At 41.3% G+C, this 14,429-nt stretch overlaps 1 protein-coding gene across 6 annotated transcripts; it reads right to left on the reverse strand.

The window, feature by feature from the left end:
• Positions 1-899: 899 nt before the first annotated feature.
• LOC130154053 (caspase-10-like) lies at positions 900-14,332 on the reverse strand. 6 transcript variants are annotated; one of them, XM_056349711.1, is made up of 11 exons: positions 12,391-13,941; positions 10,434-10,560; positions 9,749-10,088; positions 9,506-9,605; positions 8,803-8,938; positions 7,924-8,009; positions 6,665-6,701; positions 5,380-5,468; positions 3,837-3,948; positions 2,579-3,083; positions 900-2,054 (listed from the first exon to the last, which is right to left on the reverse strand). In XM_056349711.1, exons 2-11 carry the CDS (start codon positions 10,498-10,500, stop codon positions 1,892-1,894), a joined length of 1,635 nt encoding a protein of 544 aa, XP_056205686.1. In that variant the 5' UTR covers positions 10,501-10,560; positions 12,391-13,941; the 3' UTR covers positions 900-1,891. The 6 variants fall into 6 exon arrangements, with proteins under 6 accessions (XP_056205686.1, XP_056205685.1, XP_056205684.1 ...); XM_056349710.1 differs by lacking the exons at positions 10,434-10,560; positions 12,391-13,941 and adding an exon at positions 14,021-14,332 and having other exon boundaries at positions 5,398-5,468; XM_056349709.1 differs by lacking the exons at positions 10,434-10,560; positions 12,391-13,941 and adding an exon at positions 14,021-14,332.
• Between the last annotated feature and the right edge of the window lie 97 nt (positions 14,333-14,429).

Here is a 14,429-nt window from a genome sequence, read left to right on the forward strand (position 1 = left end):
ATACAGCGTGCAGCCCTCCACACACAGCCCTCCACACAAGTGAAATATTCACACTGAATAGTATAAATTATGGTAAACTGTGTTTGAACAAACCTTTTTATGAGCGAGGGAGGCTTCACCGGTCTTTTATACCTCACAAGTGTGGACCCCTCTCCCCAGGGAACTCAAAGCAGGAGTCAGCTTAAACTCTTCTGACTGCCTTTACCTACCTATGATTTAACTGGAGACTACCCAGGCAGAAGTCTCTAACAGAGAAAGCAAGTTAACAGGATGATGTGCTCTGTCTACTAAACTTAATGAAAACAAGATCCTGCAAAACAAGGTCAAAATTTTTGTCAGGTGTTTCCCTGTACTGACAAAAATTCAATTGTTACATAAACATACAAAACAAAGGTGCACCAAGCCTGAACAGTAATTGCGAGCCAGAAATTCCACCATTCTATTAAAGTGTGTTATATATGCTACTAACAGACACAACATTTTCTATCTGTGGCACAAATGTAACTTCAAGTGTGGCAGCCATACCAACTCAGAAGACTCAAAATGCAACAAGATCACGCGACCATGAATTCCATCACGATAAAAGTTCACCATTATGTTTTGGCAAACTTGCTGCATTTCAATGTTCTGCATGATGCAAAACCCCCCTCCTAAAAATCCTGGATAGCGCAAGCTAAAAACTGCATTAAGGCAGTATCCTTCCAAACTGTCACTCTAACCTGTGGCTAGTAATCATACATAACAATCAGTGTTTTGCTGAAACAAAATAAGTTTCACTTCAGCTTAAACCCTGAGGCAGTTAAAACCCCGGTGATTCATGGAGCCCGACAAGGTGCAGGGGCCAGTCAGAAACACAGATAAACCTTACACTAGCACATAATTTTTATCTCACCAAGCTCTTAAAAAGAGGTATGAATTTAATGCAGTCACAAACAGGAAGGACAGACAGACATAGTAAATGCTCATAAAAAACATGACATTATTTCAGTTAACTCACAAAATGCTCTGTTAGAAGCTTAATCAACAAGAAGCCTTGTTTCCCATATGGCTACCTATTGGGTCTTAAAGCAAGAAACAATAATCCAAAAATTTAATACTTAACAAAGTTAATCAATCTGATAAACCTATACAGATACACTGCTGAATGCCATATTTCATAGTGTGCAAATCTTCCATCATAACTTCTATTTCCGGAAGTGATGGGGAAATGACAGTTCACAAGGTTTCACAGAGGGAATACTATGCAGCATTTTGGCTTGACTCAGTTTTTGAAAGATCTCATTGTTCTGAACAAGGTTTATGTTAGCCACTAGACAGTCTCAGTGTGCACTGTGGAACAAATTACTAATGTCAATAGTTAACTGTTTCCCCATTAAGTTAAATGTAATTTAAATCAAAGATGGAATAAATCCTCTTCCACTCACTACTTAAGCTTCTCCCCTTTGTCCCCACCTTTGTCTTCCTCTATGAACATTGCTAGTGGATTAGGGGCAGGATTTAACAGTTTTAGCTTGCAAAATAAAACATGATGGGCCTAAAGCAGACCATTAACAATCCTGGTTTAGATATGGAAGGCTACATGTAACCCTTATGCTGTCAGAAAAACACTTCTGTATCTGCAGTCTGTGCAGGTACAAAACAGTTTTAAAACAATAAAAGCATTCTTCTCCCAACCCTGATAACTCAAAATATATAGACGATGTAAACAGCTGGCACATGGATTGTTTAATTCAGTCTTTTCCAGTTTCACAGTTTTGTTTGTCCAAGATATTTATGAGCCCTTGCCTTGAAGCTAGGTTCCTCAGGATTCTGGCTAACTGCTTTAAAACAGGTAGTGTGGTAAACTGCATTTAAATGAGATGTGCTGGTAAAAGGATGTATTTTAAAAACCTCAATGTTGCTGTGAAGGAGGAGGGTTTCTAGGTATCGGGAATATTAATTTTCTCCTTAAGGTATATGCCGGTTGGGGCATCTGCTTCTTTGTCCCCAAGCGGTCAACACGTCTGCCCACATCTTCATTAACTTCTGTAAGAATTGACAAAATATCTTCACCCCTGCAGCCAGAAGAAGAGCAAAAATACAAAAATTACTTATTAATGAGCAGATGGCACTCCATTTAACACTTCCCAGATAATCTAGAAGATACGGTATAAATATTCAAAACACAAAACCCACATCTTTTTCTCCAAATTTCTCTTTTGTTCTCATTTCAGTCACATTAAATACAAAAGACCTTTTTTTACTCTGTCTTGCTTGATTCAACCAGCAAAAAATAACGGAAAAGAGTATTTTTACCTCAATCCACTCAAGAAACAGATTGTTCTGCCTTAGAGAATACAGATAGGAGGTTCTGAGGTTTTTTTACAATAAACTTTGCATTGTCCAGATTATCTCTATGGTACTAGCAGTGTTAAGGTAAATTTATCAGTGGCAAGCAAACAAATCATCAGTTTAACGTTTTGGTTTTTTTGTCCACCTCAGAAGATGGTTAGGGTTCCTATGTGAATTTGCCTTTGGAAAAAAAGGAGGGGGCAAGTTCCTCCCGTTTTTTCATGGAAGAGCTAAGCAAAGTACTTACCTTGGTACCAACAACTGTAGCTTGCTGCACAGGGCCTGAATATACCAAGCACCCTGCTGAATGTGCCGGAAAGAGACATATCCATCAATTGTGGCCATGCCTAGGAGGAAATCAGCCTCTTCGGGAATACTTTCAGAAGGAGAAACACTCTGTTGCATGGAAGACAAATCGGGAATTCTTGCATCAGCTTCAACATAGACAGGACACTGTATCTCCTTTCCCTGGCAAGCTTGGATAAAGAAGAGTTTGGGCTTTTCAGCCAGTTGTGGACATTGTTTAGCCGTGAAGTGGGACATGATCATGCGGATTGATACAAGTTCCTCATCTTTCCCGTAGATCGCTCCTGACTCTCCATGAGATAGAATACAACATATAAAACAGTCCCTGTCTTTGTGATCTTGCAAACGCTGCCAAGTTCGCATCAGATCTTTAATCTCCCAAGATGTCAGGTCAGTGTAAGTCCTCACGTCCAGACCAAGCCATGTGAATACTTGCTCCAGTTCCCCTGTAATTAAAATATAAAAGAAAAAAAATGATGCAGTAGAAAAACATTTCATGAAGTCACCATGCAAGCTAATCTGAAAGACCTCACAGCCTGACACTTCTGCAGATTCATCCTCATACTAGTATCAACTAAAGGTTAACTGGAATAAAAAAAGGTAGCATCAGCTCAAACATAGGAGTTCCTCAGTTTTTGTAGACAAGTTTCAGAAAATACAGTGACATTTCACAATGTATGATGACACACAGAGTGAGCTCACAAATGACACCTGAAAACTCGCGGAATCCTCCCCACCCCAAGTTTCAGATTAGATCTTTCAAAACCTTCCTCATATTATTATTTTCCAGTTGCAGTTTTGACGATTAGAGTTTCACACACGAGATAAAGAGAATGAACAGAATAAAACAAGAAGTATGCACAGAGTTGCTTGGTTATGGAATTTTGCATTATATCATGTAGAATGATGGTTTACTTTTTGTTCTTCATTATAGCTATATAGATAAAGGCTTAGTAAAGAGATTCTTAAAAGGATCCAAGAATGATCCAACTGCATCAGAAACTCAGTGGTTACTCATCCTTTAATCCTTCCTCCCCTAGGAGACACAAATAACATAATATAACACATCCCAAACATTTTACTCTTTAAGAGTATTAACTACCTAAAATATGCACAATATATAGAGCAATACTAGACAATCAACTCACATGGGTAAACAGAGAGACTAATCCTTCAAAAAACTGACTTCAGTAACTTACCAGCATCTTTGCAAGAACCCTTCCTCTCCTGAAGAGACCTATCAAAGTTAACATTATTAATAATAAGACAAAATCCTCTGTGTGGTCCATCCATTTTGTAGCTTTTCATCTTCTGTAGAAAGGAGAGGAAAAAAGATTACAGCCTCAATGAATTTATTCAACTTACTTGGATTTCCTTAACATGTCTCAAAATTGGCATCAAAAAATTAGAGGTACCTAAGACTGTGAGTGACTTTTGGAAAGCTGGAACTCAATGGTTGCCTCCCTGTGTGAAAAGACATGGATGAAGCCTCAAGCACACTGTCACCATACTATCATACTGCAGAGGACAGGTTTAGCAGCTGGGTTGGTCATCTGTATGCAAAAGGAAGGACTCAGCAGCCAAACTGCACAATCTGAATTGGTGATAGGGACAGAAGTCCCCAGCTGTTTCCAATGTCACAACAATATTTTAACTTCAGATGGCAGAGGGTTGACAATGAAACTACAGGATGCTAGACATCTGAGTTGTTTTTTTTTCAAGAGTGCTGATGAATACCTGGAGCAGGTGGTTCACAGAGATCCACTGGAAAGTAATGCAAGCAGAACAGAGATCTCAGAAGTGTGTAAACCTGCCCGCACTACCAGTTTTGCTAAGACTTAAAAGTTACCTCCCACTGTTAGGAAAGAACGTTTTAAAAACTGAAAAGTCACCAAAATTTCAAGTACCATCTCTTCAAGTCCAACCTTGGGTTGAAATCAAAAACTCCCACCACTCCAGTTCCTTTCTGCTCACTAGAGAAAAGCAACAAACACCTGCTTTTGTGCATTTTAGGAGAACAAACCGAAGGCAGCACTCCAAGCCCCTTCAACAGCAGTAAGAAGTATTTCTGATACACCAGCCTGAACATCAGGTGATACCAAGATATATTACAGCACAGAACATCAAGAAGTTAAATAGTTATAAACAAATGCAGGAAATTGCTCCCTCAATATCCATGCTCATCAGAAGGAAACAGCCAGAGGGAGAACCCAGTGGTTACACTGCTGCACAAGGTTAAAAAGTGCACATAAAGCTTCTAAGAAGGGAACTCACAAAATGGATCTTTTCTCCTGTACCAAGACCTCTGGTTTATTGAGAAAGATTGTTACATGCCTGCAACAGCTTACTCAAAAACTCTTGCCACCTTTTATCCTCACGAGGTCTTTGCATGCTACCCCTGATCAAATTTCAAGATGGCCTGAACCTTTTTCTAAGCCAGATCCAGAGAGAACTGTGAAACTGTTTGTGTCTTGCACATTCTGCTGCCGTCTCGAAAATACATAACTTAAGAGAATGCCAAACAGTTTGCCTGTATCAGGAAGATAAGAAGATACAATGATGTGTGGATAACATCAAGGGTTAAAATGTTCTCTGAAAAGCTCCAGTTGATCAGACAACTCAAAAAACTTTATGAGACGCGCAGGCATCTCACATGTCCTTGTATGATAAATGTCATTACAGGGATGAAGACCCCACACACCCAGGTATTCAACAAGAAGGATTTAAGAGATTGTCCCAAACCTTGGATTCATTTTCTACATTGCTGAATTCTTCTGGCAGCTCCAGGTTCATTTCAGAGAAGCCTTGTGTAAGATTAGTTGCTTTGTTATCTAGAAAAAAAACCCAAGCATAGATATTTATGACGAGAAATCTAGTACTGGAGGACGTAACGAAAAGGAGCTTAACTTCAATGCAGCACTTTTTGTATTTTAAATCCTGTTTTCATTAAAAGGAGTAATTACTCCATATGAGATAGCATCATCATAGTCAAAGGATCTATTTTGAACATGTCTCCAGTTATTTTTATTATACATATTTTCATGAAAAAGGCAAGGCTTTTATTTGTATTGGTATTGTGGAACAAAGATATCCATGGTACAAGATTAGGTTCTACCTGAAACGTTCAAATGATTTTTTCATTTGGAAATCTGCTTAGAAATAAACTGTATTACAAGGATTTCCAATGTTACTACTGAAGCTCCCATTAAAGATTTTTTTGTTTTGTTTTGTTCCTGAGTCACTGAAAACTCTCAGACAAACTTTCAGAGCAAGGCTGCACCAACAGAGCTTAGAAGAGGAAGAGAGCTGACAGATGTTGTACTGCTGTACTTTGCAACTGGTCTATTTGAGAGAGTCATACAAGGTGGATGCAAACTAACCACTGTTATTTTTACAGAATCTTTTCAGAGATGTAACTCTGAAAACAGATCCAAAATGTAACTTTATTTATTGCTGCTTTATTTACTTCTCCTTCTGAATGCCCTAAAATGCTTGTCTCCTTTTGTACGAATCATACACTATTTAAAGCATTCAAAACATCCATCTCTACCATGCAACACTCCCTGGCTCTTCAACATCACGATCTATACAGCAAAAGAAGTCAGAGGTAAAATCCTGCACCCCAAAAATTAAACCCATCAGTTTTATAAACAGTCATGGTGTCTCATTCTCTTGTCCTCCCAGGGATATTTAAACAGAAAACTTGTTTTTCTTTTTCAGGAAAGAAATAACCTTTTTGCTTCTAATAGGACCAGCCCTTACTTCACTTCCCAGAAAGCACATTGAGTAGTTGCTAGTAAATGCCCGACAAAGTACACATGATTTACCAGTTTTCTCTTGCCTCTTTTATGTAAGAGCAAAAATCCTTCAAATCTATTTGTGCAGAAAGCAAAAGACCCTTCCAAGAAGACAACAAGGTAAGTCCATTGCATTAAACCAAATGGTAGAAATTTTCTAGAGAAAGTAAAGGAATGCAACATTAAACATAAAGGTAATAATAACCAAACACATTATCAGAAATTCTTACCATTGATATTAGAACTGACTGATTTGATCGAGGTCTCCTATTTTTTGAGGAGGAGGAACACCATGTTAAATATCACTATTATATAAAATAAGTTTTCATAGTTATTTTTAGCAATATAGCCTTAATACAAAGCTCTTTAAGTAGTGTGTAGGAAAAATACTGAATTCCTAAGAGCAGCAAAGCATTTAATAGTGAAACTACAAAGGAATTCCTCACTTAGAGCAAATCTTACAGAGCTGGAAACAACTCTATTTTCTCTCAAGGATAAAGGGAAACAGCACAGAATTTTCTTACACTTCCAAATGATCCTATCACTATAGGGGTAGGCAGTCACTACAAAGAAAATAAAGGTCTCAACACAGTCCCGTATCAATCCTCTTGGTTAGCCAATTATTTGAGCATGAATCATTGTAACTAAGTGATTCTAGTCCTGCCTAAGAGGTATCTTCTAGCAGTAAGTGTCAATGGTTTATTACAGAGCATGGAAAATGTTTATAACCTCTCATAATTTTAAAGAGAAAATCAAACATAATCATCAGGGTTATGGAAACAGTCTCTAAGTCTTTTTCTAAAATTCTTTTAAATATGTTTGCTTAATAAAACTACATTAATTTTCTTACTGCACCAAGTGCCAATGCATGACGGCTTCCCCAAACCCTCTGGACACATATAGCAAAAATAGCTCAAAGCAGCAGTAATGCAAACCCTTCTGATACTAAATAGCTCATTTTCCTAAGCTCTTGTCTACTAGAGCTTCACTTAAGGGAAGTATCCTTAGAAAGATCACTGGTTTTCCTCATTCAGAACTGGGTTAAGACTCCCTACCTTCCTCCCCTCTTCCTCAAAAAGGAAATCCATTACAGCCCTGGTAAGTTTCCCAATCTGATTCATCATGCAGCTGCAGGAGTTTAACTGATCAAGGACTAGTACGGTACGTTGAGCAAATCGGACACCTCCTTTAGCAGCAGCAGTTTGAACTGATCATCAAAGTATAGCGTTAGCCTTCAGAGGTGATTTAGTGTTGATCAGACTGAACAGATCAGCAGTGACTGATCCATTCTCTAGAAGACACCTGTCTAGCTTTTTTGCTCATCTCTCTTCCTAACATGATTTTTTTCCCCACAGTTGCACATGACCAATAGTAATACTTTTAATAAACCACTGTTTAATACTATATGCAGCTCTATTCCTTACATGCTGAACAAATACAACCCCCCAGACCACTAAAACCCAAGCTGGCAGTATGTACTCCAGTGTACCTGTGGGGAAGTGAATACTCTGATGTCTCCAGTGTGAAACAGTGAAGATTCCTTGACTGGCAGAGTGTTCTGCTGAGGCAGAGGCACTAAGAGCAGAAAGAGACAAAATGAGAAGCCAAGTGCCTTTTAGTTAAGCCAGTATCAATCTGCACATTAGGCAAATGTGGATCTATACCTACTGAAAGATGTATTAAAACAGAAAGCAACTTCGAAACACACTCAAAAAGCATGGGGGAATGGAACTCACGAAACACTGAGTGCCCTTGCACCTACTGGGGAGATGTAGCTTTTTACTTCCCAGAGTCTGTTTCCCAGTGCTTAAATAAATGGAAATAGAACTGTTTTCCCCCAGTATGCTTATAGTCACCCCATAGGGCGTTAGATGAAGGGAAATTACAAACTGCATTATAACCCTTGATTACGTGAATCACACATTTAGTAATAAAACATACCATGTATTGGGGACACATGCACAGTTTGCCTCTCCAGTTTTTTAGCAGGCAACTGCCTTGTCATACTGTACATTCATACACCACAAAGTGCCTTTTACAGGACAGTCATCATCATCTCAATACTACTCATGGGGAAATGGAGAAGTGCAACATAACTATAAATAGATTTTCAGTTTCCCACCCTGTTCTGTATGTGCTGGACTGCTCTTTGTGGCCTCAGGTATGCCAGCATGTCCCTACTGGAATTCAGCTCGGAAGTAATGCAAGGTAGGGACTGTTAATGCCAAATTTGTGTGTGAAGATGAGTGATACCACTCCAGCTCCTGTTCCAGCAATGCACACACGGAAACCTGAGGCAGTGTTACCCAGACCCTTCTAGTGCTTCTTGCATTTCAGTGAACCTACTCCCTGACTCTGAATTTCTCACCTTTTGTCCTTTTGTAGCAGTTTACTGTTTCCAGGAGATCAGGTGAAACATTCATACAGACCTCCTCCAGCATCTGTACATTGTTTTCAGTTAAAAGGCCCTGTTTTTCCAATAAAATCAGCAAATCCAGAGCAGACTGGCAGCCAAAAGGAGAGGGTAAAATACAGTTATTTTTCATTGGAACTGAAAACCTGTCTCAGCCCTGTCTGTCTCAAACAATCATGTCATTATATGCTTTGCTTCCTCCCAACAAGATTCAAACAGTCAATTTCACATCACTGTGGGAGGTGGAAATGTGGCTCCACGGAAAGCTCCATGTTTGCGTTATAATTTGGTAGGGTCTTGTTTAATTAAACAGATTCACCCAAACCATATTAATGGCTTTAGGCCTTGAGAAGGCTTTATTGCTGTAAAATGGAACCAATGACATATATGGACGTGAATCTCCTTTACACACAGCTCAAGCAGGGGAAAGATTTTATTTGTCACCCTTTTATGACCTAATGCAAGACCGTGGACTGTCAGCGATTGACCTTGGCACAAAGCACCAAATTCCACACTTATCTGTCAACAGCTTCCTCCTTGCTCGTCTTATAAATACTGACTAGTCTAGTTGCAATTATGCCCTATTCTGCCAAATACTTTTCCCACTTTCCCTCCTGTTTCCCCTCCCATATACATATTTGGCTCTCTCCTCACATACATAAATTATCCGTCGCTTTGGAAGACAGTTTTGCAGTAGGAATATGATGTGCTTCAACATCTCATTGGTAATGTTCTCTGACAATTCATACAGCATCTGCCTGTAACAGAGATACAGCGAGATAAAAGCAGAACAGAAGATCATGTACAAACTAAAAGCAATTTGAGAATTTAAAAATGGAAAGGGAAACAGTATGGCATAGATGGCAGTAATGGAAAGAACAGAACCACACTGCAAGCTTACCTGTACGGAGACACTCTTCCCTTCTCATGCAGACATTCTTGCACTTTCTCTTTGGTATAACCAAGTTTCTTGAGCAAGGAGTGACATTTAATTCTGTATAAGAGTTCAGCTAGCAGGAAAGTATCTTCCTTATTCAGATATTCTTCAGCCATGAGAAGCTGAAAGATGTCCACTGCTGACTTCACACTTTCTAGTTTTTTGAAGGGAAGCAAATCAGTACAGAGAAATTTTAAAGCTGCTACATCTTCAGCCACCAGATTTTCATCAATGAACAGAAGCTGCTGACGGAACTTCAAGCTGACAACTTCCTCCATGTTGCTGGAACCAACAGTCTCTCTGCCTGAAAGCAGAAAGCAAATGCTAGTAACACTTGAATCTTCAATACAACAGTCTTTGTAATAAGATTACACCCAACAGATATTTGGAAGCCCTGAATTCTCTGCAAAGAGGAGTTTCCTTTTAAATAAATTCAAAACTTACTTCCTTCTCCAAACACAAGACTACAACAAAGCCCAGATTTGGCAGAAGCTCTGAACAACCCAGTCTAAATTTGAAGTTAGCCCTGTCTGCGCAGAAAATGGGGCTAGATGACCTCAAGAGGTCCCTAAGTTCTTCTGTGTCTTTCAAACATTCAGATCTTTTCTTCTCTCCATTGTAGGTGGGACGAGTCCCTGCAGTAACTTACCACAACTTTCAGTGGAGAGAGCACAGTGGTTCACACATATCCCTTGATTTGCAGTCCAAGGGCTCATTCTTCTCTGGCTGTAGCAAGGTGGTGTTCCTTTGTCACAAGCCTCACAACGAAGCTGAAGCTGTGGAATACCCATCCACTCCCAGTCATATCTTGCTACCAGACTATGTTTCATATTTGGCATAGGAAAAACCTAAAGCCTCCCTTGTAAGTAAATGTCAACTAAAACGTAATAGCGCTCAGCCTAAATAGGGTCTGCACAAGCAACTCAGTCTTAACTGAAGTTTAATGGAGACTGATCACCCTTCCACTACATAAACTTCCGCATAGCCTAGGCAGTTCTTTTCTGCCTGTGGAAGGTTATATAGGTAAAAAGGTGCTTCAGTGCCTTCTGCCCAAATGGGCAGGTAGGTCTTTAATCTTTTGTTTAGAGCAGCTGGAAGCAGCAAAGCTTTCTACATGAGAGAGCACAGGGGAAAATCAGGGGAGTAGGGACAGAACCTCCAAACCTGAAGCCTTTGAAGCATCTGGGAGCACAGCTCAGCAGATAAACCACAGAGGATATCACAGCACATGGCGGCACAGAGAAGAGACTGTTGCGTTTTTGTGTTCAGGGGCAGACAGAAAATATAATCCCCAAATCCAGATGCCCACTTAGGAAACGAGGTTTGACAGAACTCAGGAATCCTGAATTGTGTCCTGTCCCCAGGTCACAAGTCAGAGCCTTTGCAAAAACAAAAAAAGTCAGATTGCTTTTTCCTGTATTCAAACTTACTCTCCCATAGCTTAGTAATCGTTCTTCACATTCCTTCTCATACTAAATCCCACGTGCCATGACATCCTCTTCATGTGAGCTGCTATCAAAAAGCTTCAGACCTCAGCCTGTCAGCTACACAGAAATTATATCACTTCACAGTAAATCAGACTTTAAATTCATTGAGCTAAAAGCTACTTTAAAGCCCTATCAAGATGCTTTGATCAACTAAATTTAGCAGAATAACTTAGGTTAAACTGACCCTGTCTAAACTAACAAGCTTATGTAATCCAGGTTCAAACTGAAATTATGACAATCCAGCACTTAGAGCTGATTTCAACTAAATGAATTTAAAAATAATTGCTTTAGGAGATTTAGGGGCAATCTGTGTGTACACCAGGTGTACATAGTCATTTCATCAGCAAATCAAACTGAAGCAAGATCTGGCACAAATTCCTTCATCTGCCTCTCAAATAGTTCTCAAGACTGTGTTGCTGCCACTCTTGGAAAACTTTGTTCACTCCAAATATTTCCAGCTTGAGTTCGAAAAGCCTTCAAGGCCTCTCAACACGTGCTGCGTTTGCCAGGTACCCGTACCTCCTCCTTCCCCCCCGCCGCCCAGCACCACCAAGCAGGGGAATCCTGCCCACCCGCAGCCCCTTACTGCGGCAGCGTCTTTATATCCCTCTACCACTTCATAGGCCACTTATAAAACAGCGTGGCAAAAAACCAGCGTCCTAATGCAAAGAAGGAAAAGGGGCGGACGATCCCCATCCCAGTAAAACCAGATGATGCCGAACACCCGGCAGAAACACAGGCGGGGCGCAGGACACAGCCGCGGCCCGAGCCCGCCGCGGTTCACGGGCACGCACCGCTAGAGCCGGCAGGACGCTAGCGGGCAGAACAGCGATGGATCAACGTCTCTCATTTATATTTTGCGATATACCCTTACAAAAGGAAAATCTCATGAAATACGCAAATAAGATTATCAAATTACTATTTCCTCCTGAAAAGTTTTATTGACCAGGGCACTACTAGGCCGAAATATTTAAGAACAATGGAGAAACACGGAGCACAAAGGAATGCCCAGGCACAGCCCGCAGCCCCGCGGTACCGGGAGGAGCGGGGTTTAGGCTCCGAGCTCCGGCGCCGCAGCCCTCCTTTGTGCCCTCCCCGGTCCAGGCCCCCCCTTCTTACCTCTCACACGGCTTCCCGCCCCGCGCCCTCTCCCGGCAGCTGCTCCGCGGGCGGCGCTCAGCGCTTCCCGCTGTTTCCCGCCCAGCCGCGAGCCCAAGCGCTGTGTCACGGCGCCGGGCCCCCCCGTAGGGCGGTGCGCCGCCAGCCCGAGGCCTGCGGGACGGAGGCGGCACCCCCGGCCCCGGCAAGCGGCAGAACGTCGGTTTGTGGGCGCGTCCGCGGAACGCGCCGCCTCTGCCAGCAGGCGGGCTCCGGCGGAGCGCGGCGGTGCCCCCCGGAGGGAGGCTGGGCCCCGCGGAGCTGAAAGGGGCCATCAGACATACAGTACGCTCCATCTGCAGCTGTTAGCACCGCGACTTCCTCTTGAACCTACCACCTTCTGGATAACGAGCGGGCAACCACAGTAATACACACGTAACAGCACAAAGTAAACTAGACTGATGTGACAGAGCCATCAGCAACAAAGCCTGGGGCAAAACACCACAGAATCTCCTTCCTCACTGGTACACCTGAGCTGCTGAAAGCCGTAATTTATATTCTGCCAGTTCTCCTTTCCCTCTTCCATATATATACAGCATGTACTGAAGTACAAGAATTTTTTATTTCTCTTATCAGAAGGCAAAACTGAAATTCAGTACCAGGAGCAGTGTGTTTCACAGCCTTGTTCCAACCACAGTCAGTTGAGAAGCAGAGGAGGAGTGGCTTGTTTTATCTTGTTCAACAGCTGCTTCTGAAAACAGGCATTTTGGCAGTCTATGACCATGAAATTTCTCCAGCATGTCTCTTTCATGTTACTGTGCTGACACCCTAAACTCATGGATCCAGAATGAACTCTTTTCCTCCTCTTCTGGCTACTGAATGGAAGTCTGGTATCATTCAACCCTTCTATCTGCAACACATGTACAACTTGATGCAACCCATGCCCTGCATCCAGTCACTTTCCAGATTCAAATTTTAGGTGCACAGGACAGCAAGCGCAGACAGTCCCTACCATGTGTACAGAGGGACACAAAAAGCTATGGCAGAAGTGACAGACAACTGGCATCACAAAATTCCTGCATGTTAAATACTGACTTCAGTGCTACTTCTTACTGTGCAGTGAGCACAGGGAATCAGTCTACCCACACACCATTCTTCAAAGAGGTGTCAAGGCAACAAATACTGCTTGGATGATTACAGAGTGACTTCTGCTATGGTTTAGAATCTACTGAGGGTCAAGACATGAGTGCAGAAAATTGGTATCTGACATCCGTGAATGCTGCATGTCCCCTCCACTCACTGGTCATTAGAAGGCTCTGATCACTCCTGAGCCAAGCAGCAAGATACTAAGAGACTTCCTTCCTTTTTCACTGCAAGGGTAATTTACAGAAACCGCAACAATTTTCAAAACAGCATTTCTTCATCATTTAAGGAAGGGGACATGGATTTTACTCACTGTGTCAAGCACTACGGTGAAGAACCTCCAAACCAAAACCTACATTGTCACAAAACTATCACAAACAGAATATATTCTATTGCTAATATTTTAAGTACATAGTTGTATTTAGCATCACGCAAAACGCCCCAAAACAATAAACCCACGAAACCCCACCACATTGTTAAACCCTGTAAGAATAACCACTACTCTTACTTCCTTTCTCCCTTTTTTCCTGTTTTCTTCTTTCTGCTTCCAGTAATGATGCTGTATTTTTCCTCCAGATCTTCTTTTCCCTACTTGTTCTTCTCTTTGTTCTCCCTACCATTCTCCTTCTTGTTCCTCCTTGAAATTTCCATATTTCTTTCCCTTATCTCTCTGCCCCCTCTTGGCTCCATTCTGCCTGCTTTTGGTTGTCTATAAGGCGGAAGTGCTCATCACATGCAAAAGCTAGTAAGGGAAATGGGAAAAAGTGAAGTTAATTTGTGAAAAAAATCACATTTATTAACATCACATAGATATATATGATAACTAAGAATTGCATCTTATTTCTACAACCACAGAAAACATATTTGTTTCACCATTTGCTTCATTTACCAGCCACTACAGGAAGTAACTTCTAATA

The sequence above is a fragment of the Falco biarmicus genome, chromosome 8, assembly GCF_023638135.1.
Source record: "Falco biarmicus isolate bFalBia1 chromosome 8, bFalBia1.pri, whole genome shotgun sequence".
Lineage (NCBI taxonomy): Eukaryota > Metazoa > Chordata > Aves > Falconiformes > Falconidae > Falco > Falco biarmicus.